This window comes from Microtus pennsylvanicus, chromosome 6, assembly GCF_037038515.1.
Source record: "Microtus pennsylvanicus isolate mMicPen1 chromosome 6, mMicPen1.hap1, whole genome shotgun sequence".
NCBI lineage: Eukaryota > Metazoa > Chordata > Mammalia > Rodentia > Cricetidae > Microtus > Microtus pennsylvanicus.
The window spans coordinates 24,561,943-24,576,180 of record NC_134584.1 but is presented as its reverse complement, the minus strand read 5'-3'; the positions used below and the strand labels follow the sequence as shown (position 1 = coordinate 24,576,180).

At 41.2% G+C, this 14,238-nt stretch overlaps 1 protein-coding gene across 4 annotated transcripts in view; it reads right to left on the bottom strand.

The window, feature by feature from the left end:
* Positions 1 to 8,206: 8,206 nt before the first annotated feature.
* Positions 8,207 to 14,238, bottom strand: part of Cdh6 (cadherin 6) — a 135,831-nt gene continuing 129,799 nt past the window's right edge. The window contains exon 12 of one of the 4 annotated variants that reach the window (XM_075975844.1): positions 8,207 to 14,106. In XM_075975844.1, coding sequence (XP_075831959.1) covers positions 13,616 to 14,106 — 491 coding nt within the window. In that variant the 3' untranslated portion in view covers positions 8,207 to 13,615. The remainder of the gene's footprint in view (positions 14,107 to 14,238) is intronic. The other 3 variants (XM_075975845.1, XM_075975846.1, XM_075975847.1) reach the window with 3 other exon arrangements.

The window sequence follows — 14,238 nt, the reverse complement described above, 5'->3', positions numbered from 1 at the left end:
GCCACTATTGCGCATTAGAGCAAATCCTGCCAAGCCAGTCATTATCATAGGTCAAAACTCGATAAAGCTCTTGACTTTTTCCTCCCAAGCATCCCGCTAAGAACCTTCTGACTCAATGAAATCTATTCGTATAGATGAAGCTTGCATATCAACATTAGCTTTATTTCTCAGTTTCCCAGCAATAGGGTCTTACCATCAGTCTCTGGTAGGTAACCAAAAGCAGTCGCAATAGTGTTTATTGCTTTGAATGGATCTCTGGGACCCCTTTGGCCAATAACTTAAAGGAAAATAACTGTCCTAGTTTTCTTTCTGTTGCTATGATGAATACCATGATTTTAAAAAAAAACTTGGGGAAGAAAGGGTTTTGTTGTTTTGGTTTGGTTTTTCCATCTTACAGTTTACAGTCCAAGGGGAAGTCAGGGCAGGAATACAGGGGCAGGAACCTGGAGGAAGGAACTAAAGAAGAGACTGCAGAGGAACCCTGATTACTGGCTCCCCACCCCCCATGGTTTTCTCATCTTGCTTTGTGATGCAATCCAGGACCATCACCCATGTGAGTCATCAACCAAGAGCATGCCTTATAAACGTGCCCACAGGGCAATCTCATGGAGGCAATTCCTCAATGTCTGTTTCTTCTTCCCAGCTGACCCTAACATGACTCTGGTTTGTTGCTAACATAGTAAGTCACCCTAGCACTGTTTTTGTTTGTTTGTTTGTTTGCTAGTGTATGAAGTCTTGGAGAGACATTATCTCCCAGTATAGTGTAATTCCATTGAGACTTGTGTGTTAGGGAATATAAAACAGTAGGCTTCATATGGCTTTTCCAGAGAACTTTAGTGCTATTTTTTCCTATACCCACTCCTCTTCCCTGACCTCCCATCTTCTTCTGCATCCAATCCTTCCTGCCCTGTATATTTCCATTTCCCCTGTATAACACCTGTGTTTAACTAATTCTCCCTTTAAATCTCACTCCCACGGGGGGCATTTTTAATTTCTTCACTTCTACAGGTGCTCCGGTTTAAACATGCATATCTAAAGATCAAAAGTAAGACCGAGGATCCACATTTGAGAAAGAATATGTGGTATTGGTCCTTCTGGGTTTGGGTTTCTTTGCTAACAGTAACTATTTTCAGCTCCACTTGCAAATTTCATAATTTCACAGCTGAATAATATTCCACTGTGTAAATACGTCATATTTTCATTATCCATTCATCAATGGATATATGTCTAGGTTGTTTCCATTTCCTAGATATTGTTGACTAGAACAGCAATGAACATGGCCGAAGGACTGTCTCTGTAGTAAGACAATAGGATCCTTTGGGTATATGCTCAGGAATGATATAGCTGGATACATTGGTAGGTCTACTTCTAGCTTTTTGAGATGTTTCTGCAATGATTTCCATAATGACTGCACAGATTTATACTCCTACCAACCACAAATAAGGGCTCCCCTTCCCCCATATCCATGTGTGCAGGCTTGTCATGGTGCATGCATATTGGCTGGAGGAAGCTGTGGGAACCCAGTGTCTCCTTTCACCCTGGGGGGCCTGGGGATCAAATTCAGATCATCAGGTTTGGTCCAGGCGCTTTGACCTCCCCACACATTTTCCTGACCCTCACCAATTTACCAAATTTCATCTATCTATCTATCTATCTATCTATCTATCTATCTATCTATCTATCTATTTGACTACAGGTCTCTGTATGTAGCTCTGACTGTCCTAGAACATATAAAGTAGACCAAGATGACTGTGAACCCACAGAGATCCAACCACATTCACATCCCCAGGGCTGATCTACATTAAGGGTTTGTACTACCATGCCTTGGTCACCAAATTGTTTAGAAAGATGATAGATTTTGGTGGAATTAAACTAAGCCAAGCAATCTGGATTGAACATATTTATTACTTTTAATATAAAATATTTGTTAAGTATATATTCAATTTTGGTTTTATGACACTTCAGAATTTTTATATAATATAGTAATAAGTCAGAAAATACCTTGATTTATAATAAGGAAAAATATTATACCTAACACATAAACTAGGCAGTAAAAATTCATCACAAAAGAGGCATTCAGAAATCATTGATGAACAGGTCAATTTTTAATATATTACTTAATTTTTTTAGGTATCACAAGTGGATGCTTTTCTGCAATGCCCAAGTCAGTCACAATTAGAAAACTTTAGGGTGATGTGGGAGTGTCATATATCAATCTGTTGATTTCATTGGTTAAGCAATAAAGAAACTGCTTGGTCCTCATAGGTTAAAACATAGGTGGGAGGAGTAAACAGAACAGAAGGCTGGGAGAAAGAAGCTGAGTCAGGAGTCGCCATGATTCTTGCACTCCAGACAGACGTAGGCTAGAATCTCCCTGGTAAGCGCACCTCGTGGTGCTACATAGATTAATAGAAATGGGTTAAGAGGCTGAAACTAAGGGGCCAAGCGGTGTTTAAAAGAATACAGTTTCCGTGTAATTATTTCGGGGCATAAGCTAAAGCTAGCCATGTGGGCGGCTGGGTGCCGGGGACGCAGCTCCACCGCTCCTATTACTACACTAGGGTAAATTAGCACTAGGTTGAAAACTGCTCTTTCTAAATCTCTGTGAAGCTGTAAGTCAGGGAAGAGCCAGGTGTCTTTGTCAAGCTTTTCATCCTGACCTTCTGAGAAGGAGAAATAAAAACAGCAACAAAAACCTCAACCAATATGTTTCTGTCTCCTCGTTTTGGGGTGAGAGGAAAGACAGACAGGGAGGGTTAACACAGAGAACAGCCGTATTTTCACAGTGTCCTAGTTAGGGTTACTATTGCCAAGATAAAACACCATGACCAAAAGCAAACTGGGGAGGAAAGGGTATATTTGGCTTACACTTCCACATCACTGTTCATCGTGGGGGAGGAGAAGAGGGGAAGTCAGGACATGAACTCACACAGGGCAGGAACCTGGAGGTAGGAACTGATGCAGAGGCCATGGGGAAGTGCTGCTTACTGGCTGCTTGCTCCCCATGACTTGCTCAACCTCCATTCTTTTAGAACCCAGGGCTACCAGTCCAGGGACGGCACCACTCCCTCATCAATGATTAATTGAGAAAATGCCCTACAGGTTTGCTTACAGTCAGATCTCACAGAGGCATTATCTTTCTTTTGTTCCCTTAATTTTTTCATTTATTTTACATACCAGCCATAATTTCCCCTCTCTCCTCTCTTCCCATTCCCTCCCCGCCACCTACTGTCTACTCCCACCCCCACCATCCACTCCTTGGAAAGGGTAAGGCCTCCCATGGGAGTCAACAAAGTTGAGGCAGGACCAAACTCCTCCCCCTGCATCAAGACTGGGTGAGGCATCCCAGCGTGGGAAATGGGTTCCAAAAAGCCCCTTCATGTGCCAGGGACAGGTCCTGCTCCCAGTGCTTGGGGCCCCACAAACAGAGCGCACAAACTCTGGACAGACAGCTAGGGAGCCTGCATGGGACCTAGGCCTTCAGTATTTGGGTGATAGTTGTGTAACGTGGAGGCATTTTCCTAACTGATGCTCCCTCCTCTCAGATGACTTTAGTATATGTCAAGGTGACATGAAACTACCCCGATCACTCGGGATCCATCTGTTCCTCCTCCTTTCTCGGACGATTAGCTTTAAACTTTGGTGATGTCTCACTCAACCGTTGGCATTGTCTCAGCCTCTAAGGATTTTGCTGTAGCATCAGTAGATAGCCACAGTTAAGTTTCTACTGCTCACAGGAAGTAGGATTGAAAATGGAAAATTAAATCCAGTTAAAGAAAAATAGTAAAAAAATATTTCCTTTAATTTAAACTCAAAGATTTATAGCTGATAACTTGCCACAGCTATACATGCCTGGTGGATCAATTGGGTTTTCTAGGGATATCTCAGAAGCCACACTATTGGGCCGAGGCCCATTAGAAGGAGTTAATGGCTAGCTAATGTCCCTTCTTCCTTCGTATCTGCGTTATTCAATGTCTATCCCTAACGCAAAATACCTGAATATTTCAGAACTCTGCCTCTGGGCATATTATGGCTATTTCTATCTTAAAATTTTTGAAATCAGAGTAGGTATGTGCATCAGGAGACTCTTACCAGATTGGACCTATTCATACTTTCTCAAGAAAATTGGAGAAGCTTAGGAGGTATTGTAAGATCCTGAGACTTCTTCCCAAGGATGAATGAGCACTTAACGTTTGCTGAGAGGGCAGGAGAGTCTCTCCTTATATGGAAGGAATTTCATCTCATTAGTTCACCGGCTAGGTTTGAGTAGATCAGTGTCCTGTCTAACTTAATAGCTAATTTGTTCACGTCTCTCCAGAAAAGGTCATGCAAAACTGAGATCATCAACTTAAGGGAAATGACTTATTTTTTCATTTATTTTTAAATGTTTTAGCTCATATCAGTTGGCCCTCTTGCTTTGGGCCCATGATGGCTTGATATAACATAGTAGGGGGTTTGTTGTGAAGGAGGCCTACTCATCACCTGGTAGGCAAGAAGAAAAGAGGGAGATGATGGGTCCAGGTTGACAATATCTCCTTCAAGGGCATTTTTCCTGTGACCTAACTTTGTTCCACTAGATGCCACCAGATAAAGGTTACCTGGACCTCTTAACAGTGCAATGGGCTGGGCTCTAAGCCATTGACAGACAGGTCTTTGTGCGGTATTCAAGTTTCAGACTCTGACACCTTCTACCTTCTTCACAGCATCCGAATGGCTTAAGAGAGACAGAAAGTGCTGATTCCTCCCCTTTCCTCTCACAGGGCATCGCTGCTTGATAGGGGGTCCAGTACAATTCATAACGAAAATATCACTGTTGTCAAGATGACGCTTATGTAAACAATCAGAACTTTTGCAGATCTGGTGGAATTTGATTATTTCTTGGGGATATTTTTCTCTTAATAACACTGTTCCAATTTTGTAGTAAGAATTACTTGGGTAATTAGGGTTAATAGGCAGAAATTTTCTTTCCAGGCTTTCTTTCTCCCTACAGAGCCTTTGGACTGATCTCATGGAGAGTAATGACTTTGGGGCCACAGCCATTATCATTAGAATTTGAATAAAGAGAAAATTTACTTTTTTCCCTCCAATAAATATTCACTCAAATGGACATGCATACGATGGAAAGAATGTAGGGTTTAGTGGCAGGATTGCAAAGTCTGCATAAAAAAAAGCGAGTTTAATTAGAATTCTGTGAAGAGGACCTACAGGCAAACGGCCTTACGTACTTTGTTCATGAAATAGGAATGATATAGTCTAATGTACAGATTTTTTATTAGGTAATATATATGACAGTTACTTCTAAAGTGCTATATAAAAGTAAGGCATTATCGGGCAGCTAAGCAAAGTTAAAAGCTTTAATAAACCTACCCTTGACTGACTGTATGAAGACACCTTTTTACCAATGTGCAAACAAGACATGTTCGCCTTTAAAAGTTAGGTTTTTGAGATTAAATGGCTTAGGAAGCAATAAAGATGATCTAATATGTCAAGGGAGACATTTAAAAAAAGGAATAAGTATATTGCAGAGAGAAGTAGGAGACAATCTACTTCTTTTAAAGAGCTATATCTATTCATAGCATATTTGGAAAAAGTATTGAATTCAGGAATATGAAACCTAGAGAAGCACTATGAAGAATCATGATGTCATTCCATATAAACTGTTTAGTGGGGCAAACTATTATTAATAACGGGACAGTAAGTCACATAGCCCTTGATGAAGGGTATGTGTCTGTTTAGTCTAGTGCTGTGTCTTGTCACATTGATCTGTGCCTGAAGAGTCGGTGCACACACAACTATTGCAGAATGAACATCCAAGTCTAGCACTTAATATCTGAGCTGTGTGAACAAGGCTTGCTGATTCCAATTTAAGAAAGGAGATGAGAGTTAATTGTTACAGCAAGCTAAGTCTTTTAGCTTCTTAACCCATTGCAAATTTTGAAAACCCCAAGAACAGAAGGCTCTTCCCAAACGTCCAAAGTGAGGATTCCACCAAATTTAGTGTGAAAGAGATTACCGCCTTCATTAAGGAACTTTATCTCTTTGGTTTGGGATAGTACATTGGCCAACATTACTCTATTGGTGATGCCTTCTTAGGGTATTCCTATGTGGGAGTCCACGGTCTTAGGAAATCAATAATATGGTAATTGATTAGCTTTACATGCCATGGAATTGGAGTCAGAGATGATAGACAAAAACCTGTTAAAATGGTTTTTCACCTGAAACAAAGATTGAACTTGTAAATGATTTCTGACTTTCTCTTTAGATGATATCTTTATGATTATGGAATGCAGTTTGTTATAGTGGTTGAAATTGGGGGGAGGCTTTGGGAAAAACAGTGCGAGGCCAACTGGAATTGAAGTTATAGATGGCAAAGATTCTTAGTGCTCAGTAGCTACATATGTGCTAGTATCTGTATCCTAACCTCTTCCCACATAGTTTGGGGATGACTGACAGGGGTATCTTGGAGGAAGTGTGCTCCCCAGGGCATCTGGAGAAGAGAGAGAAAGGTCCCAGATGCTCTCATGCCTCAAGAGTGAGAAATCAATACTATCGAGACTAGACTGTTTTGGTTGTGACAAACAAGGTTGTTTCCCCCTAATCATAAAGAAAAACATAGTGGAGAGTGGTTTATTATGATGAGTAGAAAGGGCTCATTTACTTAAATGTCTGCCTGGGTTCATGCACTGTTTCTTGAAGAGGCTGCCTTGTGCACCCTGCCACTGTTACCATATTGGGTTAGGGAAGTTGGCCAGCATCCTTCAGTCTTTGTTGGCTCTACCTATGCTTAGGGGTGCCACGGTTCCGAGGGTGGTACAGAGGTGGGGGTGAGGCGAGGGTACGAAGCAGGAAGAGACGTTGCTCTGGAGCACAGTGTGCAACATTCCTAGCCTTTAAAAAGTGTATTCCTGACAGCCTCATTTCCTTTTGTGGGCTTCTGTTTTTGAATACATTATCTTCAGTCCAACTGGCAAAATAACAAACACAAGGAAAAACAAAACAACAATAGTAAGTTTCTATTGCATCCATCCCTTTTGATACCGTTTGAGTTTTCTGAGCCTAGTCCTCTTTAGGGACCTCAGCTGAGACCAATTATAATGTTTAAGCATCCTTTCCTTTTTTCTTTCCCTTGTTAGTCTGTTTGATTTCTTATCTCTTGTAGTGATTTGAATGAGAGATGTCTAAAATAGGGTTACATATTTGAACGCTTGTTCCCCAGTTGGGTGACCCCGTTTGGGGAGGTTGCAGAGTCTTTAGAGGTAGAACCTTGCTGAAGGATAGCTTTGGGGGCAAAGCCTTTGAGGCTTTGTAGCCCCGCCCCTCTTCTAGCTGAAGATGTTCACGTGTTGGCTTTTTGCTCTGGCCTCCCGCTGTCGTTCCTCCCCTACCACTATGGTTCTCCTTCCGGAACTGTAATCCAAAAGAAACTCTTTCTTCCCTAAGTTGCCTTTGGTCATGGAGTCTCATCACAAAAACAGAAAAGTAATGCATACACATCTCTTCCTGAGAGGAGGGACAACACCCGACTCTGGCTGACTGTTGACCATTCCACAGCACACTGTGCGTCCCTCACAGAATACCCAAGGGACGAACAAACGAACTTCTCCTTGGCACTGCTATGAGTTCTACCAGTTAAAACAATTGTCAAACAGCGTCTGTGGAAATAGGAGGCAGCCTAAGAAGGAATAAGATGTGGAGCACTGCAGCTCCAAATGGCCGGAAAGCATGTCATTTCAGATCAGGACGCTGGATTTTATTTTCATTTTTACCCCAATCTGGCTCTCACTTTTTCTTTTTTTTCTTTTTTAAGTGATAGATCCACAGACCATTGTTTCCGAAGGAGTAAGATAAAGGATGAAGATTTGCAAGGGACACAAATATAGAACTGTCACAAAAATTTTTTTTTATCTGAAGCAATTACTGTGGGGACAAGCACCCTTCTTCTCAGTACAGCAGCCCTATAAATAACAGCAGGATTCTTGGTGTCCCGGCAGCGGGATGCCGCACCCGTGCTCCAGACTGCCGCCTGGGAGAAATGATGCTTTACAAGCTACTTACTGCATAACAAATTTGCTTTAGTTAGCTATTCGAGAAGTTGAAATACTGGATTCAGAAAGTCAAAGTCTATCAAATACGTTAAAAATTAACCAAAATAAGCAAAAACCTCCCTAATTACAAACAATAGTTGAGAGAATTGGGGGAAAAAAAGCAAGTTAGAAAAAAACAGTTTATTAAGTAATATCATATAAATAACGTTACAAAAATTGATTTGCAAAAGGCATATTTACTCTTTGTGAGAAATCACTTTTTCAAGTTGCATTCTTTTCAAATTTATAAGACTAAGAAAAGAAAACCAAATAAATGGAGCCATGTCAAGGAGCGTGTTATCTGTCGTTTGACTACAACACAAGGCCCAGCCACACTGCGCTCACGGGTCACTGTTTGCACTCCACTCCTCTAACACAGAAAACTGCCATGTATAAGGGTGAGGTTACAAAGGTCTGCCTAGCTAGATGCAGCGACGGAATTCAACCCAATTGTCTCCATCCACCCTCTTCTCTTGCTGAAGAGACAAACAGACAGAGGGCTCCAGGCAGTCTTTGAGCGTGGCATAAGCTTCAATTTGTACTTGAATTATTTTTTAATTAAGTACAGTTGGTACCAGAAGCCTTTATTTTCTTGGTTTTAGTAATCACAAGTCACAGTTGGAGAATACCAAACCGCCTTAGTTTGGTATTACCCAAGACGCACAGAGCATTTACTACAAGGCCTATTCGGATGTAGCCTCCTTTCAAGGCAGTGAAAATAATCGCAAACAGAACAGCACAGTGGGCTTGCAGTGTTCCTGTGTTCTTCTGAGCAGATCTATGAGACATTTGCTACACAAGCATTCCCCGGGAGTGCTGCGTGATCCTACATACGATTTTTTTCTTTTTTTAATAAACACTAAACTAATAGATCATAGAAAACTAAAAGGTTACAGAAGGTGCCTCAGATATATTTACATAAATAGCATAGCCTCACAAGAAGGACGAAGCTCTCACTGCAGCGGGACGCTTTCTCTTACAACACCGAGTCCATGCCTCATTTGTCAAATAGCCTCATTTGAAAGGAATTTGGGTTTGTGGTTCATGGTCCCCTCCCCAATGGTATTAAGCAACTCGTACAAGGTCTTTTGAAATTAATCTAATAACCTGGTGTCTCCTCAGCTAAGTGCCCGGTCCCATATGAAATATGGCAGGTAATAGCCTTTGTTTCCATTTGACGTCCTTTAACGCTTTCGTCTGCTGGCTCTGTCAGGCTAACATTCCCCCCAAATTAAAAAATGAGAATGCATCATAAATAACGTATTGCAAAACGGGGAGATTAAAGATTGTCTTCGGCAACGCTTAAATTAAATCGATGCTGCAGAGACCATAAACTCCTGGCTTTAAGAATGAGCTATTTCTTTGCTAACTTTAGGCAAGTGTGTGAGCCAATGTATTTACTTTCTCAGAGGGCCTTGCTCTTTGCATTGAATATAGCCGGGGTCTGGTATTTTTAGCAGAGAATTGTCCCTTTTGAGAATGGTTCCACGAAGACAACAAAGGAAGATTTAAGATGCTGCAATCACGATAGTCTCTGAACTCTGGTGAGATCACCGTGCATTTCCATTCTGTGGAAAAGAAACATGCTTCTCCGAGCTTAGGACACAGCCCATCTTCCTGAAGACTCACACGCCGAGTATTGCTCTCTCTCCTCTTATCTGATAAAGAATTGTTAGTTGAAATACAGCGACCTGCCTGTACCTTGAGCTTACCTCTACAATATGACAATTCAAAAATGGTTTCATCTAGATAATGTAAAAATTAAAATAACACTAAAATGATTTTTAAAAATAGAACATGTCCCTCCAAATGGCAGAGATTTTGACTTTTCAGTGTGTTCTTCCAAAGTAACTATGCTGCTTCAAACCTAGTAACTGGGGACAGAGAGAATTCATTTGGTGGCTATATTCCTGGGGACAAGAGATTGGTTTGATAAGGACAAGCACCCCATTCAAATATTTAGCTTGTACCCAGGAATCAACTCTATTTTTTTCTTTCTCATTGTATGTTTCTAATGTGCTCAGGGCTGCAGAATCTAAGAATTCCCTGTTGATATTTTATAAATCATTCTCCTCAAGAAAATACCTGCTTCAGGATAAAGCCTTCTATGTAGAACACAGTTTGGGAACACACAGTATACAGATTATATAAAGGAAACATTAGGAACTTATTTTGACTTCTCAAAAACTTGGATACTTCTAAGCTCCAGAGTCAGTTCTTGTATAACATGCTGAGAAGTGGAAATGAGAACTAAGCCACATATTTTTATCCTGAATTAAAATGAAATCACCAGCTTTGTTCCATCTGAAAATAGAGTGATTCTCCAGTCGAAGCTCCAGAATGTAAAACCAGGGAAGCTGTGTTTACAGCACCCAGATTTCCTCTCTTAAGGTCTTAGGAGACTGTCCTTGCCTCTTTCCCATTTGATTTCTTTACTTATTTGAGGACCAATGTTTTCAGAGTTCCTGAAGAAAGCGGATGGAAACTGAGGGAGTTTCAACCTCACTCACAATGGCCTAATGTTCTTTAAAGTCCCAGCTTATTCTAGGAAACACCGGAAAAAGTTTGAAGAAACTTTCTGTTGAAAAGAGGTTAAAATAAAAAAGGATTCAGAGCTCGTGGAACAGCCCTTAATGCCAACTGATCTGCTTGCGTTCAACAAAGAAAATGTTCGAGTTGGACCCCTCCTACTCCTGTGCCAGCCTCATTGCCTGGGTCCAAGACCAAGACACAATTAATAGGAGAACTACTTTTCCTCTCCAGAACAAAATTTCAAGTTGACTTAGGATTTATCACAGAAAGAAATCTGTCCATGGGGATGTTTTTGACCTGGAATTTTGGTGGGAAGAAAAATTACAGAGAGAGAGATGGTTGGGCTTCTCATTTTTTGTTAGACAATTCTTTGGGGAAAGTGTCTGGAGTTAACACCTATAGGCCTTGAATAAGCCTTTTTCTTTTGGTAGATTGGCTTCATCAACAGTTTTCTTGATAAGACATTAAACAGTTATTTCAATATCAAGTCATATTCATCGACTCTCGGTACAATGTGTGATTTTCAGCGTGCGATCAAAAGGCTTTGGCTAATGACATCTCAAATAGCCTGACTTCCTTTTAGTACTTACTTGCACTCAGAGGGAGAGGTCAACTTTTTTCCCAAAACATTGGAAATTGCTATTGTCAACTCTTAGAAATTTCACACCAGATTTCACACCAAAAGCTCAAAAGGGCAACTTTTGATGATACCTTTCTTTTTCAAGAACTGTTTCTTGGTTCAGTTTGTCACATGATGGATGATACAAGATAGAGTACTCTGATTTTACAATCAATTGTGCAAGGTGCTGTTCTCATGCTAGATCCAGGAGCTCTCATTTTCAAATACTTACCTGTGAATATAACGCATAATGACCCATTTCAGTGAGCCATCTGGCAGCATTTGTTTGCATTCCTCTGTGTGTGTGTGTGCGCGTGTGTGTGTGCATATCAAGGTACATATGAAGAATAAGGAAAAGAAAACCCTCAAAGATGGAAATAGCCCAAGCATGAAGTACTTGTGACTCTTCAGGGCATTTCATCACAAACAGGAAACCAGGAAATACAAAGGGCAATATAGTTGTAATTTTTTTTTAAACCATAATCCAAATTCCACATTTCTCCCATCTTACAGGTGCCATCTTTACTTCCTAGGTAAAAACTATTTAAAAGCCAACTAAACAACAGTGTGTTTCTAAGTAGAAAATGTGTTGATAAAACATTACCCTCAAATGGAAAGGATGCTAAGATTAACTCTATAAAATTAACGTGAACAGAAAATAAATCCCTATGACTAATAAGAGAAGTCAGGACATTCTTAAGTATATATTATATATGTATATACAGAGCCTTTTAAGAAAAGACTTCAAATGAGGATGTTTCATTACAGTACTTTGGACATTTCTGATGACCGCACAATGTGAGACCCTAATGATGAGAGTCATTAGACCATCCGTATGAAATAAATGAATTGAACCTGCCAGAAGGATGAGCTTGGTTAAGTTGGGTCCCCTGGATAATAACTGACTAAGAGAGTCTAATTGCATAATTAGAGAAATAATAGATTGGATGGATTTTATATTACTTTCCTGTCTTACTTGAGACCATTGCTTTATCATCAGTTCAAAGACAAAGATGGCGGCTTTGCCACAGAAGCCAACTTAGGAACAGCGGGGAAACAAGACTACTTTTGGAAATTGGCTGTCAGTTTCCCAAGAGTCTTAAATGTTTTTTTTGCTGAAGGCAATCCAGGCTCTTCTCTTGTGGGCATTTCAGAAACATGGCATGCAGGTTCTCAGCGACATCTCGGTGCCAACCATTTACCCCCTTGTTGCAGTGTAAGTACATGGATGTCTCCGAAGGCAAGGGCAGGGATTAGGTTCAGATGTGACTGGGTCTAACCGTCCCCGTGAACTCTAGGGTAGGATATTTAATCTAACCTTACTAAGTCGAGTTAATTATATAAGAAGTATTTGAAGACTATGAATTATTGTATTCCACATGGCTACTCTCAGGTATAGTAGGATAATAGTGATAACAACTACAGACAAAAAAAGTTACCGTCTGCCTCAGGAAAGTCTCGCGAGAACTTCCGGGTGATTAGACCTATGTCTCATCAGTTCGCTGATAGCTGAAAGAATTAAGGGATCTGTGACACCGTTGGTGGCACAATACTTTAAAATTTGCTAAATATTTCCTCTGTTAACGTTTTAAAGCTATTTCTCTTGTTCCCTTTGTTTGGCACAATGGTGACCTTACATGTATTTCACACGTGTTTCACATGTATTTCATCACAGGTGATGAGTGTCAAGGAACACAGCCTTGCTCTTTGTTACTGTTTTTGAATATCACCATTTGATTTGATTCTAAATCACCTTAACATATAGAAGGATTTGATGCTATGAGGAGTTGGTGTCAGAAACACCTCTGCCAGCGCAGACAGGATGCCCCATGACACCTCACATTCCTTGACACAATACACCCTTACCAACCCTGCCTTAGCTGGGGATCTCCTCGAGAGTTGATTGACCAAGGACAGTTTCCCAATTGTTCCCTCCTTTTGTGTTTTTTGTTTTACATTAAACTATATTTTTATCAGTAAAGTCTGATCCCTTCCCCATTAGCAGGTGAGATGTATGCTTGGAGCATTCAGCTGGCCCGAGACCGTGAACAAAAGTAGCGTCCAGGCCAGCAGTAAGGAATGTGTGGCCAGCCTGCCCTAAGAGAACAAGGAAAAAGACGCTGTTCCCTCGTCTCCTCCCCCGCGGGTCTGCTGGGTCACTTGGTTAACTGCATGAACTAAAAAATAAAAATTTGCCTCTTGGAAGCTCATAAAAGTGTACTAGAAAAAAAGTCTCTAACATTGGATCCGCACAGACTGCAGCCATTGACGTTCGGAACGGGTACAAAGGGAACCCTTTCACGGGATAGCGGATAAATAGAAAGAAAGAGCCACTTCACATGTTCCAGTGTCATAATAGGAAAATGAAAAAGGCAACAGATTAGGAGTCTTTGTCACTGTCCATCCCTCCGTACATATCTGCTAGCTTTTTGAACCGAGGACCCCAGTCACTCAAATAGTCATAATCTTGGTCTCCATCTGTGGTCACTGACTCGAGAGAGCTCAGCGAGTCGGCCACCGAGCCGGTGCCTTCGTAGGCATAGGTGGCCAAGGAGTCGTAGGGTGGGGCTGTGGGGTCTGTGTCATTTTCCTTTAACCTTTGGTTAATAAAATCTCTGACGTCAGTGTTGTCGCGAGCTGTTGGAGTCCGTCTGGGTAGAAAAAGAGCTTCTGGCACAATGTCCCTGCGCGATTTGCTGTCCTCCATGGCTTCGGGGTTCCTCAGGGTTCCGATATCAAAGGCCTGGGTGTCCTCCTCTCCGCCACCTTCGTCGTTGTAACTGACAATGTTATCTCTGATGTCCTCTTTGGAAATGATCAAAGGCTCTTTCTTCCGCTGCCGCCTCAGAGCTGCGAACAGCACCACGGTCACTGGAAGCAGAAAGCAAAACAGAAGGGAAGGAAAGTTAATTTGCCATCCAATTAACACGGGAAAGAACCCTTGCTCCAACCTGCCGCTTTAAAACTTCTCTTGAAAACACAGGCTCAACTTTTCCCGGTGTT